At 33.9% G+C, this 15,832-nt stretch overlaps 1 protein-coding gene across 2 annotated transcripts in view; it reads right to left on the reverse strand.

Moving 5' to 3' along the window:
* LOC118198632 (uncharacterized) overlaps window positions 1–15,530 on the reverse strand; it is a 121,416-nt gene extending 105,886 nt beyond the window's left edge. For both annotated transcript variants that reach the window (XM_085809405.1, XM_085809404.1), the window contains exons 1-2: window positions 13,140–15,530; window positions 12,941–13,006 (exon numbers count right to left, since the gene is read on the reverse strand). In XM_085809405.1, coding sequence (XP_085665531.1) covers window positions 12,941–13,006; window positions 13,140–15,338 — 2,265 coding nt within the window. In that variant the 5' untranslated portion in view covers window positions 15,339–15,530. The remainder of the gene's footprint in view (window positions 1–12,940; window positions 13,007–13,139) is intronic.
* Between the last annotated feature and the right edge of the window lie 302 nt (window positions 15,531–15,832).

A 15,832-nucleotide genomic window follows, 5' to 3' on the forward strand; every position in this document is an offset into this window, starting at 1 on the left:
ATACCAAATTATTGACATCATGATAAAAGTTTTTTTCCCTCCACTCTGCATAGAGGTAAAAAAACAGATGATTCACTTAACTCTTCCTTCACGTACACGATTCATGTTGTTGTACTTTCTGAGCTTTGTTATTTCACGAGATTGTTTAGTGCTGTCTTTTTTTTTTTTTTTTTTATACAGCTATTTTGTGGATAAATTACGAATATTTTTAATTTCAGCACTTTTTAATACATTGACAGATAGATAAAAAATGCACTCATGATTTTACAGCTTGCAACATTGAAAAACATAGTCACGTTGCATTGACAGTAATACAAAAAGTGAAAATTCTGCAAAAGATGAAAGGCAGGTGCTACCCCTCGGTTTATAGCAGAATTGTATGGAATTGCAACACGGACTGTGTATGATATATGGAAAAATAAAAAAAAAGCTGTTAACATTTTACAGCAACAGTGCTTCTAACACCGGAATCCGAAACCAGAAATCTTTACACGAGGCAAAATCGGCAAACCTCAATGTTGTCTCGCACGAGTAGTTCCAGCAGTGACCTGAGTGATGGGGTACTAATTTCAGGACTGCTCCTCAAAGAAAAGGGGAAGCAGAATCATGCTGATTTAAAAATAGAGGAGCCTATATGTAATCAATTTATATATGTAATAATAACTTAATGCATATAATTATTGTAATAATCTATATCATAATTTAATTAAATGTATATAATATGCCTTATTTATTTTGCACATTTAGCTTGAATATTATGATTTATCTTCTCTGTCCTGAAATCCACAAAATCCTAAAATCCGCACAACCTCTGGTCCCATGCTTTGTGGATTTATGAACTTCTACTGTACTGTAAAAAAAAAAGAGATCAGTTTCCTCCAGATTTCAAATGTCTTTTGGATAAAAATTTATATGAGCTTTAAGTTTTTCACTCCATTTTGTCAACAAGTAAGAATCTGCTGGTTTAGCTTCATTACAAACTGATTTAAGAAACTTTAAATCTAACCCAAAACATCTCAAACCAGACACTCAAGACAATGATTTTTGTGACTTCTCTTATTTCTGGTTGCGATGAAAATCTGTTTACAGGAATATTGTTTGCACATGCAGAACAAGAGTAACTTCTTGCTTCAGAGCTTTAATTCTTGTTGCATCACACTACAACTCGCAATGAACTCACGGCCTTAACGATGTGTGCACTCTCAATGCAACAACTCGTGATACACTCGACACTAGACTACTAATCTGCATACAGGCAGGGTTTATATAGCTTCTGACCTGCCTTTGAGTACATTCCAGGCCAAACCTGCAAGAATTAGTTCCAGTATGTTCTTCATTCGTCAATGGCATATCGCCAATTTTGTCGCCAAATAAGTGATTTCGAGTCAGATATGGCAACCTTAAGACAACTTTGCGGAAAAGCTATTTTACTGCAGCTGGACATTTTGTAACAATACCTTCAGCTTTATGGTATTACTTTATGTGTCTTGATTGAACTGCACTGAACTGACAGAAGCTTTGGAATTACCACACATAGTGAATTAACTCAGTGTGGAGACACTAAATGAAATTGTTTTTTTTACTCACCAACCGCACACCCAAATCTCTAGCTGTAACCATAACGGAGATTTTCAGGATGCGGTCACACATACTTCAAGCTCCATTGATGCTGCAGTCGGTTGGATTTTTCCTCCAATGCAACATCATCAATATTAATTTAGCGTGTAGTCATTTATATATATTTATTGTTGAATCTAGCTCAGCACAATGCGACAAACGGTGACTAATGCGCATGCTTAATCAAAATGATTCCATGTAATTTCAATGGAAGAGAATTTCTTCCATACCAGTGTCTGGTGATAATATGTGAAATGCCATCTCAGCCAATATTTGTTTTATTATTGCGTATATTGGATTACTCATGTTCTAACAATGTGGATTACTTTAACATATTCCAGCAACTTGCGATTAGATAATATTTCTGCATCAATATGTTTTGTGATATTTTGTACCTGTTTCTTCCACAAAATAAATATTACCTGTGTGCCTTCATCAACTGGATGAATTTAAATTTTCTTATGCATTTCTCATGTTGTAGATCATTTGAACCCAGGTCCTAACATCAATTAGTGCTCTTTCACCTGTACTGCAACTGCATTCCTGAACTGTATCACTTTATTTTCATCTGTATTTATTTATATGTATCATTGAAATATCTAATAGCAATCCTCCAACTGCTGATGACAAGCAGATGGCTTGGGTTGCTGTAAAACATGCTCCATTTTGCCGTAATGACCCCCAAACTTTTTTTTTTCCCCAATTAGATGACCAATTCAAGCTCATGTGTATAACACGTGATGACATGAAATTTTATACTGCAGTTTCAGCCCTCGATACTGAAATTCTACACTTAGTCCTTAAAGTAATTATCAAATCTCCCTTGAATAACAATCACAAAGAACTGAAAAATAATTTCAGTACATGAGGAGTCTGAAAATACCAAACTAAAGCAGCTGTTACAGGATTTGCAACTTGGCAATAAGCATCACTCCCAGTTATTGTCAAAAATGCGGGAACTTGTAGGTTACAATTTTAAATTGAACGCCTCCAGGCACAGATGTTTTAAGGCATGGGCGAACAGGATGTTTTAAGGCATAGGCCCAGGGCCTCGGCTTCAGAGGGGCCTTGTCTTGTTTTTTATTTGGCTTCAATAAGATAACAATACGAATAATTTTAATTGGAAAATGTTATTCTCAGAGATTTTCTCCAAAAAAATAGGAATTTCCAATTATATGCCAATTGACAAAAGTGGCAAAACTGCATTATTATGTCATGTCCATCATCCGTGTCTTACTGCCATGAACCATCTTTGCCCATTTAGTTGAAAAACGGCAGTTAGTCACGTCAGTTTGTGAGTCACACACATTTATTATGGGTTAACGTTTGTATAAGTATTTGATAACATATAATATTCTCTACTTAAAATCATCATAATTACTTTCAACATTTATTTTAAATATTCCAGATTCTGGACAAGTTAGAATGAAACATTTTGAAAATGGAGCTGCGAAAAGTAAAAACATCAATGACCCAACTTTTTTATTAATACAAACTCTGCATCTAGATCTACCTCTCTCACTTCTACTAGTATATCCAAAAGTACACCAGAAATTGAAAGACACAGACAGTGAGAAACCGACTATTTAAACATTCAAGAAGAAACAACAAGATCTACTGAAATAAGTACAATAACTAATGACGTTATCGACGTTTCAAATATTTTTCCTGAAAGTATAGATCCAGGGTTGTGACCTTCATATATCAACAAGAATTTATAGTTGTACTAGGTTGAGAAAGGTCTGTCAGTTTGTTCCAATGAACATAATGATTTTGAAAAATCAGCATGTATGTACAATGAACGAAGTGATAAAACTAAAACAAAATACCTTTCTGCCATGTTGTTCAAGAAAGAGTTATGTAATTATGAGGTAGTAGACCACGAATGGCTAATATATTCTCTGTCACAAGCTAAAGTATACGGTTTCACATGCAAACTGTTTTCGATCTACCAATTCTACATTCAACACTAGCGGATTCAATGACGGGAAGCATGCAAATATTGCAACTTCACAACATGAAATCTCGCCAGAACACAGAAAGTGTATGAAGAGCTACTACAGTCGTTTACAGTTATCCAGTCTTATAGATAGCCAAATAATCATACAAGTCAATGATGAACGTCATTACTGGAAAGCTGTAATGAAGAGAATAGTGGCTGTTATAAAGTTCTTAGCATCAAGAGGACTGCCTTTCAGAGGGGAAAATGAAAGTTTGGCTCAGTGAAAAACAGAAATTATTTATGTACTTTGGAACCTCTAAGTATGCTTGATCCATTTTTGGATGAATATATAAAAAAACACAGCAATTTTGAAAAAGGTAATCCCTTTTATTTACCTGCAACAATTTGTGAGAAATTCATAGAAGCCATGGCATTTAAAGACCTGACAACTATCGTTGTTAAAATACAGAAAGCCGAATATTACTCTGCTTCTGTTGATTTTATCCCAGATGTCACTCATGCAGACCAACTAACATTTATTACATGATATGTCCAAAATGGTGCACCAACTGAGAGGGCTTTGCAGCTTATTCATATAGACATATTTCAGAGTATCTGATAGATGATGATGTTGAATTTTTGGAAAATAACATTGCACTGAGTGACTGCCGAGGTCAATCCTACAACAATGCCTCGAATATGTCTGGAAAATATTCTGTTTTGTTGTGAAGAAAGTGAAACACATACCCTTGACTTTATGACATAAAGATGTTTTTCATTAAGCCTATGCACAGTGGTGTAGCTAGGGTGGGGCAAGGGGTAACACTTGTCCCCGGGTGCAGCATCCAGGGGGCGCCAAATTGATGCTACGAAATTTTTTAATGAAATGTTTTCCATTCTTGGCACACAAAAAGGGGTGCAAATTCTTCAGTTGTCCCCGGGCGCTGGAATCCTAGCTACGGCACTGCCTATGCAAGGCCAACTTCAAGGAAAAAATATACTGTATAAGTACCATGTTCAGGACAATCTTTGAACTTAATTGGTATTCAAGCAATGGGTTTTACCTGTAATGTAATGATCTACTTCGATTTTCTCCAAAATCTCTACAATATTTTCTTATCATCAACCCATCATTTGGATATACTGACTTTAATTTTGAATTCTGATAAAAGTGAAAATGTATTGAAAAGCTTATCAAAAACATGTTGGTTTGTACACACAGATACAATTAACATTTTATAGAAAAGATATACGGAAACTGTCATGAGCCTTGATTGTTTAACTAATAATGAATCACAGGCAGCGGATACTCAACTTTCTACAAAAAACTTGAAAAACGAGACGAATGAATTGGAAACTTACTTTTTCAACTATGGTTTTGGAATGACATTTTGACTTGTATTGACAAAATGAATTTATTTGTCCGGAGTAAAAATATCGATATGTCGAAAGTAGGGAAATTGTTAAAATATTTAGTGACGTATATAAAAACTAAAAGAGACTCTTTTAATTTTTTTTATGAGTCAAAAGAGCCAAGGGAATATTCTTTATAAAAGAATATCAAAGTGTTCACAAGCGTATAAGATAATGCAGTGCTAGGGTAACTTTCCTTGAAGAAAATAAAGACACAGATGTAACTTATGAAGGCAACCATAGCCAGTAGAAACCTGTTTACCAACAATTTAAAGTAGAAAGATTTTACCAATAATCAACTCTGTAATTGATAACATACAAAAATGCAGTAAAAAAGTACGAGGAGGTATTTGAACTGTTTGGGTTTTTGAAAATATTCATAATTTGGATGAGAGTGAAATTAAAATAGCATGCGAGAAAATATCAAAATTTTGTGATGAAGATGTTCAAGGGGAGAAACTGAATTTGGAATGTCAGCATTTCAAATCATATCTAATCATTAGTGACAAAAAATTTAAGAAAAAACTAAGATGACATGGAAAAAAAAGAAAGATTCCTAAGAAATATAATTTTACAAATGCAGATGAGGATGAAGAACAGTTGTTGAATTAGGAGTTTGAGATTGGTATCAAAACACTCTATACACACATGTATAATGAAAGACTATTCACAGTGTCCCCAAATATTGAAACAGTAGTGAGAATTTTCTTGCCAACGATGATTTTTAATGCGAGTGGTCAATATTCATTTTCAAAACTCAAACTGGTCAAAAATTAATTGAGAAATCGTATGACTCAATCTTGTTTGATAAGTATTGAAATGAAATATTATTAACAGTTGATTTTCATGAGACAATTCATGAGTTTTGCAAATTTAAAATGAAGAAAATGAATTTTCTAATAACACTTCATTTTATTATAGATTGCTTTTATCAAACCTAACATATGTTGAAATAAAAGGGATGCAGGTGGGGCCTACTTTTACATAACGGCCTCAAGAATTCTTAAGACATCCCTTCTGCCGGGAAAATTAAACTTATTTGCAGCTAATGGATCAAAAATCACTACATCTGGAGAAATATTAATGTCTTTGCATCGCAAATTTCAATGGCAAATTATCATAACTGGGGGTCTCCCACCCAATAATTGGAGCCGACATTTAGCAACAATTTTCTCTTTTGGTAGACATTAAAAATTGACACTTACTCAACTCAATCACACAATTGTCTGCTGTAGGTGGTATTGGAAATGAAATATAACTAGTTTTGGAATTAAAGTAAGTTTCTGGTAACTTACCTTTCCACAAATTACTTGAGCTGTATCATAACATCCATCCGCTCAGTAACTGGCAGACCAACTGCTGAATAAGTTATTGTATATCACATAGAGACCACTGGACCACCAATCTTTACCAAAGCAAGCCAATTGCCTCCTGAGAAATTAAGGGCCACAAAAGAATTTAAATATACGATTAAACAGGGAATTTGTCGGCTCTCAAAAAGTTCACTGGCCAGTCCACTGCACATGGTTCCCCCCGCCAAAAAAAACAGCCACTGGCACAAACTTGCGGTAATTACCGCCACAAGTTACTTAATGCATTTACTTTTCCTGACAGACATCTGGCTCCTCATATTCAGGATTGCATGCAAGTCTTGGAAGGCAAAAACCTATTTTTCTACATTAGCTTTTTCTTGTGCTCATCATTAGATCCCTGTCAAGCCACCTCATATACCAAAAATTCTGGTCATAACTTTTCGATTAGATTTCCTGTTATGGCTTTCAGGTTGTGTAATGCCACACAGACGTTTCATAAATAAAGTCCTTCATAATTCAGAATTTTGCATGCCATATTTTGATGATATTCTTGTAAATTCAACAAACAAAAATGAGCACCTTGAATACCTTCGTTTAGTCCTTGATTGATTTCAGTACTACAATGTAGCTTCTATCACCACTTCCTCTCTCATGCAGCTGCAAAGCAGGCACCTTTGCACACATATTTAATCAGAAGCAAAAAGAAGAATACATGGCCAATATTTGGGCAGCAAAAACTTGTAGAGCCTTTATACAATGTAAGGAGGACATACCATCGGCAACAGCTGTTAGCTACCCTTCTAAGCAATTGTTAGCATTAATGGTTGATGTGTCTAATTCGGTCATGGGTGCAGTTTTGCAGCGACATGTAGATGTACCATGCAAGCCACTGGCATTCTTCTAAAATAATTTTTCTGCAGCACCATCAAATTACAGCACAAACAATTGCAAATTTCTTAGAGCATACGAAGCAGTTTAACACTTTCGTGTGGTGGAAGGTCTGTTTTCTATGTATACCGACCACAAGCCTCTGATTTTTGCCTTCCAACAAAAGCTTGACAGGGCCTTTCCCAGGCGAATGTGTCACCTTGATTACACAGCACAGTGTAAACTGATATCAGGCAATATGATTGCTGAGTCTCTGTCCATAATTGAAGAGGTTCAGTTACCTTCAACAACAGATTTCTCTACCATTGAAGAGTGTCAGAAAAAAGATTCAGAACTGGAAAATATTTTGTCTGACAATGCTCCACATTGACTTAATTTATTACCAATGCATCTAGAACCAAATCTTTCACTGTACGGCCATATGCATATGGTCGAACGTAAAGATCGTTCAGATGGCTTTGAATGGGTTTGTCGCAAGGATGGTTCAAATGCTCACCATATAAAGTGTTCTATTTGATAGAAAACATGGTTTGAGGAAAGTTTTTGGATGCTGTTAAGGAATTTTATGTGCCATGGACTGAAGACACAGAAACTTCTAAGTAAGATAAGTGGATATTTCCTTTGTGTAGTCCTTAGATGCTATAATTTTTTTTAATGTTATTTCACTGTTTAATTTAAAATATAGGGTTAAAATTTATGGTAACCCTTGGTGAATTGTCTCTTTTTTGACAGCAAGATCAGTGCCAGGAAGAATTGGCACCAATTTCAAGATGGTGTCGATCCTTCTGCCCGATACACAAAATCAAAACAAGAAATCAATGGCTTACACAAATTCGGTGTCCATGTACACATCAACCTATTTTAACTTTAAAAAGAATCACAGAATTGCTTAAACCAGGCATTGTGCATTACCTTAACTTTGCCCATGCACACATCGACCTATTTTGAGTTAAACAAAATTGGGAAGTTAAAAACTAGCATGTTAAACAGAAAAAATTTTCTGCTGTCTTAACACACAGAGACAAACAAATAACCAAAAATACACAAACAGAGAATAATAAATAACCAAAAATACATATTTCATAACATAAAAACCTTAAACTCGCAAATCTTTTAACAAAAATTCACACACACAGATGAATAAATAAATGAAATTTTTTAACATACCTCCACGTGCATACATTCACGCTTTAAACCACCATTTCCTCCATCCTCCAAGTAAGCAATTCAATTAAATTTTAGGTCGCTTAAGCTCATCCGTTGTTAATGGCAGATAAATACGTACAATAGCGTCCAAGAAAGCCATAAATAGATTCCCCCCATGGGCCTTTTTGTGCCACACTTATTCAGCCAAATAATAGTACAAGCCATCTTTCATTTTTCTCCTGGCTAAACTGTGTTTAACTGCACTCCACGTTCCTTCTATTTTATTAACGTCGGCACCTGTATCTGGATCCTTAAATCGCAGACTATGATTTATTGTTAAGTGTCCAAAGCCTTTATCTGAAAGGCAATTGTACACCTTCCAACAGTCAGAAATTATAGTCATATCCAGAAGAATATACTCTATACTCGTTTATAACACTAAGCAAACTTTCAGGCACCACTTTCATAAAACATTATACACGAGCAACCAAACACAGCAACTGAAAAGAATGCTAAGAATCAGAAAACCCTGGTCCACATGAAAAGGGTGGTTAACTTTTGGATTATGGTAACTTGGCGATTTTTTGGCGACCAACCCTCCTACGGCAACCTTCTAGTTTTTGTTTGGACGCCATTTTGTTTTCCCAAAGTAAAGGCCTTTTTTTTTTTTTTTTTTTTTTTTTTTTTTTTTTTTTACTTAACATTTTTTTACAACAATCACAATCTGCTAGCCAAATTACACTTATGCTAGAACATTTATGGAACAAAAGTGCTTAATCATGACGAAGATTAGGTGTGAAATTGGGAGAAAGTGCAGAATCGCAAACTGCTTGCCGCGTTGTTAAGAATTGCACATACACGGTATCTATGTACACGTCGATCTACTTTCACTTAAAAAAAATCCCATAATTGCACAAAAAGGGCATTGCATACACTTGACTTTATCCATGTACACTGCTAAAGTCCTAGCTAGTAACCTTTATTGACTTACCAAAATGTCGCCAAACTACCTGTTACCATATTCCAAAGATTAGCCGAAAGGATTACTATTACGAAAAAAAAAAGAGCAAAATCTCAATTATGACATCACATTTGGCCATATTCGCACAATTTTCCCGAAGGCTAGTTTCGCCAACGTTATCAAAATTAGGGTTACCGAAAAACCTATTCCACGCAGCGGGCTTCCAGATTTCACGAACAACCAATAAGACTTGGCGATTTTTTTCACACACAAACCAAGGGGTACCGTACAGTAAAGATCAACCTAATATAGTTTATTGAGATTATATATTTTTTGTTTGGCTCTAGAACTGGGCGCGGCTGATCTTTGGAATATGGTAACTGGTAGTTTGGCGACATTTTGGAGGCGATAAAGGTTACTACCTAGGACTTTGGTAATAATGTGAGAAGCACTCAGTTCCGATTACGCATTATTTTGTGTAAGGGAAATGAGAGATCATGATGTATGTCATGTGACATTAATGGACGAATTACAGTTGTTTAATCGGAAAAGGAGAGAAATCTGGAAATTTCGTATTTAGCTATATTCTGTGTTGTGTGAAATGTGACATTAATGGACGAATTACAGTTCTTTAATCAGAAAAGGGGGTTAAATTGGAAAAGCTTCATTGTGTGTTGTGCGAAATAGTGTTCATTAATTTTCGGATTGCATGGCGCTATGTAAAGTGAATTCTAAATTTTTAATGCGTTTATCTGATAATAATAATAAGTTGAGATTCTGTGAAAGGAAGGATATTAGAAGTTTAAATGGCTGTGCAAGAAATATGGTGAAAATGGACATTTTGTGAAAAGGAGTGTAAGGAAGGGTACGTGGTTTGCTGAAAGTAGTTTGAGTATAGGTGAAATTTTATTAATTTCTTATTACTTGGTGAATAGACTTCCAGTTGACTACTGGATTTAGGATTTAGGAATTAGCAGTAGTACTGCAGCGACGTAATGAAGATTCTGAAGAAGATTAGGCAAGTTAGTATTTTTAATCATTTGAGGATATTATTTTTATGCATTGTTCTAAATGTAAGGAGTAAATAAATTAAAATGGTATTATTTGAAAATTGTTATTAGCAATGATTTAGTTTAAAGTAATTAGGATCGTAATCTAATTTTTATTAATTTAATGTATGTGCTTATTTATATTTTAAGTAGTGTTTTTTAATGTAATTATATTTTAATTTAATGATCGTGATTTTATGAGTTATATGTTTGTAGTATTTTGGAATATGCTTGAGTAGTATACGTTGAGTATTTTCATGCATTTTCGTGAAATTTTTCTAATTTATGAGAAAAAAGCAGTGTACATGGATATAGTGAAGAGTGTGCGCAATGCCATTTTTGTGCAATTCTGGGATGTTTTTCTAAGTAAAAATAAGTCGACGTGTACATGGTTTAGTGATATTTTAATTAAATGATAGTTATTTTGTGAATTTTATGTTTGTAGGAATTTGGTATACGTTTTAGCTGAAGTAAACATGCATAGAAATAATTTAAATATTTGACACTAAGTATTTGTAATGTTTGCGGTACGAATTCGTTGGTGACATTTATAATATAATAGATAATTTAGAGGTAAAAGTTTTTAGATATTTTATTTATTTTATACGTGGAAATTTTCATATTTGGAAAGGGTATATACTTTTTTGCGATAAGGTAATTTCATATATGTTCTTTTTACCGGGTTTAAAGATTCAGAAAATTGTCATGCATCAGAAAATTTCTAATTTATGAGAAAAAAAGCAGTGTACATAGATATAGTGAAGAGTGTGCGCAATGCCATTTTTGTGCAATTCTGGGATTTTTTTTTAAGTAAAAATAAGTCGGCATGTACATGGTTTATGTGTATGTGTTATTGTGAAAAACGCGCAAGGAGTTTCCGATTGTGCACTTTTTCCCAATTTTGCAGTGAATATTTGTCATGATTAAGCAGTTTTGTTAGATAAAATTTCTAGTATAAGTGTAATTTGGCTAGTAGATTGTTGGAAAAAGTGTTCAGTAAATAAAAAGAAAAGAAACATGTCTTTGCTTCGTGAAGACAAAATGGTGGCGGAAAAAAAAAATAGAGGGTTGCTGTAGCAGAGTTAGTCACCAAATTTTCGCCAAAAATCGCCAAGTTACCACAATCCAAAGATCAACCCTGGGCGCTCCTTTGACTTAAGTGAAAATAGATCAATGTGTATATCGACAAAGTCAAGGGAGTGTGCAATGCTGAGTTTCTACAATTCCCTGATGTTTTTTTAAGTGAAAATAGGTTGATGTGTACATGGATACCAAGTTTGCGCAATTCTTTGACTTGTTATTTTGACTGTGTACAGCGGTGATTTTTGATCCAAGATAACAAGTCAAAGAATTGCACAAATTCAGTGTCCATGTACCGCCAAAAATCCCCAAGGAACTTGAAATACAACAAACAAACAAACAAACAAACAAAAATGAAAAAAAAAAAATTATGTGAAGTGACAATGCTTGGTTGAAAGACTAATATGAGCATGGTTGCCAGAGTTTGGCATAGTCTGAAAATCTGGCACATTGTACTAAGGTAGTTCTGATAACATGTAAGTACCAAACATATTTGCTTTAGTTCACTTATATGCTAACCTTCTAAGTGTAAAAGCCATATTTAGACCAATCACGAAGTTCCATATTTACACAGCATTTATTATTATGATTTGTAAAATAATTTATTTCATAATTTGTTTTCATAAGATTCAGATCATGATAATGTCTTCTAAATCATTAAACAAAAAATAATAATAATAATAATAATAAGAGAAAAATATTATACAGGACAAATTAAGATATGCATCGTGGAGGGGGGGATAAATTTTACTTGATGTAAATTTGTTTAGTCATTTAGTACCTTTTATTTCCCTATAAAAAAAAAAAAAAAAAAAAAAAAAAAAAAACAAGATTAAATAAAAGCACCTATCTATTGCTGTAAAACTGTGTTTATCCCCCTCTCCTTTCTAAAACTTGCAAAGTACGTACAATTTAGATTTTTTTAACATGTTTTGTAAATTAAACAAAAGTATAGAAAATGCTGATATATATATACCAAAGCTTGAAAAGGAGTAGATTTTTATATTCATAAACTAAAACGAAATACTTAAACAGCCAAATAAAAGACTGACTGCATTCCTCCACTTGAGAACGACTGCTCTTGAATATTTACATAATGTTTTAAAAAAAATTTGGTACTCCTCTATTATCGGGACCAGATTAAAAAATGCATGCATGTATAGTGTGGATGTATGTACTCATTGAAGCATGTATATGTGTATGTATGCGAGTATGTACTACATACACATACAAAATTTCTGAATCCAGTCCCGATAACAGAACAGTACAAAAAAATTTAAAGCTCTAGATCTTAATTACTAACTAGTACATTACATTTAAAATAAAACAACTCTTTTTGCATCGACAGCAATGCAAAATTTGTTGAGAAGGGCTGTTTTAAAAATTACATTAATTTGTAAACCTAAACTAAAAAACTTATTTCAGATTACTAAAAATAATCATTCATTCCTTTTCTGAAAAAAAAAAAAAAATTAAAAATTCAATTTCACACAGCTAATTCTCAATTCTGCAATTACATTAAATATCTTACCTGAAGTGTTTTAATAGCTAGGCTATTCGGATGTTCACTGTATATATAAGTGGACTTTGGCTTAACCTATGAATAAAATATTTTTTTAAAAAGTGTCATTAACTGATTTGCTCAATGAGAAAAATCATTAATTTCAATCACATAACCTGCATGCAATTTAGATATATCATTCATTATTCAGGAAAGTAAAACAACTAACCTTATCAAAAAATAGCTTCTTCTTTGATGGCCCAACAATACACAAAGAATTAGAGAAAGAAAATGATGGACTAGCAATACATAAAGAATTAGAGATAGATGATGATGGACCAGCAACACAGAATGAATTATTAGAAGTCGATGATCCTGCAGCACATAAAGAATCATCAGAAGAAGTGGATGGGCCAGCAACATATAAAGTATCAGTAGAAGTTGAAGGTCCAGCAACATATAAAGTATCAGTAGAAGTTGAAGGTCCAGCAACATATAAAGTATCAGTAGAAGTTGAAGGTCCAGCTACACATAAAGAATTATTAGAAGTGGATGGACCATCAACAAAAAAAGACTTAGAAGTCGAAGGACCAGAACTCCATAATGAATTAGAAGAGGTTGATGGGAAACTAAATGACTGGCATTTGGTGTCTACTTTAGGTATATTCAATGATCTTTGCTCAGTGAAACATGTTACTACACTCGATAAAGGCTTGATACCTGAAACCGACTCAATTTCATCTAAATTTGGCACTGAAGTCTTACAGTAATTCTTTCTACTAGAAACTTTATCATCTAATTTAAAATTAGAAATTTTAAATGTTTCCAATGCAAAAGATTTTTCGCTTACAGACTTTTCATGTATTAAATTTTGCTTTCTCTTTGACAGAGACAGGTTCTGAGGTGTTAGTTCACTCGCCAGTGAAACCTGCTTTTTATATTCCACTGCTGTAAGTTCTTCATTTTTAATTTCATGATTAGCAGGTTCTAGTTCAGAATGTTCAACTGATACAGAATTGCAAATTTTTGACGAAGTAACAGTTACTGATACATTTACAAATGTATTTGCATAACCTATAGACGATGCTTTAACATCAGAGGAGGAAGTTTGTGTATGCTCAGAATTTTTATGATCGAGTTCCAACTTCTCACACTTCAAATACTCTTTTTTCCAAATCAGAGGAATTTCTCGAGATGTCAAGTCTTCAGCCATTTCATTCTTAAATGTATGCTTTAACTGATATGACTGAGAATGTTCTACTGATAAATTTTCAGCTTTCAAAGACCTATCTGCAGTAGTTGTAGAAATCTCCATTGAGGATTGAGCAGCAGCTGTATCTGATACTTCAGTTGTATTATTTTTTATCATTCCAATTAAATCTCCCGAATTAAAAGATTTGGACAAATTCAGTGGACTACATGATGGAGAATTCCTTTCACCTTCAGGAAATGACTGTTTTAATTCAGTATATTCTACACTAGAAGCAGAAATTTTAGCTTTCTCATCATTCACACTTTGCAAACTTGCTGTAGCAGATGAAATGCTAATAGCACGTTTATTGATTGATTCCTTATTTTCTGAAACAGTTCCACCATCTGGACATGCATTACTTTTCGCAGCAGGTGCCACAACAACACTTTTATTCTGGATAATGATTCTTGAATCCCGGCGACGACGTTTAAAACCTCTAAGAGGACTTCCTTTATAGACTGGATTACACTGTTTAGAAGCAGCTGAATTAATTTGTTCAGAACCTGAACGAGCTTTTTTAATACACTGAGGTGCTAAGTAATCAAATAATATAGGATGAGGTGCAATTTCATACAACCATGAATCATCACAAGAAGTTTCCACTTCGTACAAGCCATCATCAAATGGCGACACTTCACCATCAACATTTGCACGAGTCATTTCATTGCTAACTCCAGAACCACGATCAGTTTCTCGGAAATCACTTTCAGACCTTTTTTGCTGGTTTCTCCATAAAATCAAACGATTATGATGACTAACAAAAGTTGGTTTATGTGTACATGGTAACTCATAATCTGAAGCATCAAGACAATAATTTGCTCTAATGCATGCACTAACCCAACTAGCTAAAACAACATTTATATGTGGAGGATATGTTGTCCATTCCAAAGCCTGACACACAGCAGCACTGGTTACATTTTCATCCACCAAAACATGACTTGTATTATCAGTTACGCAGTAAGACACTCTGCCGCCATATTTACATACAAGATTCGCAAGAACATACCGCCTTGCTGCCCCTAGATTAACAGATAAAATATAAACATTAAATGATTGAAAAATAAAAGGATAAGTAGCATAAAGTCTATTTCCATCATCAGAATTCCCTTGTGTTCGACGACGCTTCACTATGTTCTTGTAACTAAACTTACGCGACCGCTTCCGATACTTAGACATTACTGAAATTTCTTCAAATGACCAAAGTAACCGAATAAAAAAAACTAATTACGATATGTGAAACAATCAGATCTTTTTTTAATTCTTATGTTTCATGCAAAATAACCTGAAACCCATATCAAATTACAAGACAACCCCAGCAGCCGTTTGGAAATGCAAATGAAGTGTCAGACAAACGGAAACAAAACTAATCAAAACACTCATTTTCAAGCGTAGTTGAGTGACAGCTATCCTGTCCAATTCTAATATTACTTTCACTCAATATTCGGAGAACAGCTTTGGTGGCGACAACTTGGCTCTTTTAAGGATGTAGGTGGCATTTTATTATGCCAACAAAAGTAAATATCTATAAGGAATAGCAGCTAGAGAGAAGGTCAAATATTTGGGGAAAAGGCGACGTAAGAAGTTTTAGCTAGATAAATTAGATTTAAAAGTCCAAGTAATGTGCATTTATGACAAAAACTTTAGGGCAGTAACATTTCGATCCAATTTCA

Source organism: Stegodyphus dumicola, chromosome X2 (assembly GCF_044657685.1).
Source record: "Stegodyphus dumicola isolate Sdum_Otavi_A_Nest chromosome X2, ASM4465768v1".
Lineage (NCBI taxonomy): Eukaryota > Metazoa > Arthropoda > Arachnida > Araneae > Eresidae > Stegodyphus > Stegodyphus dumicola.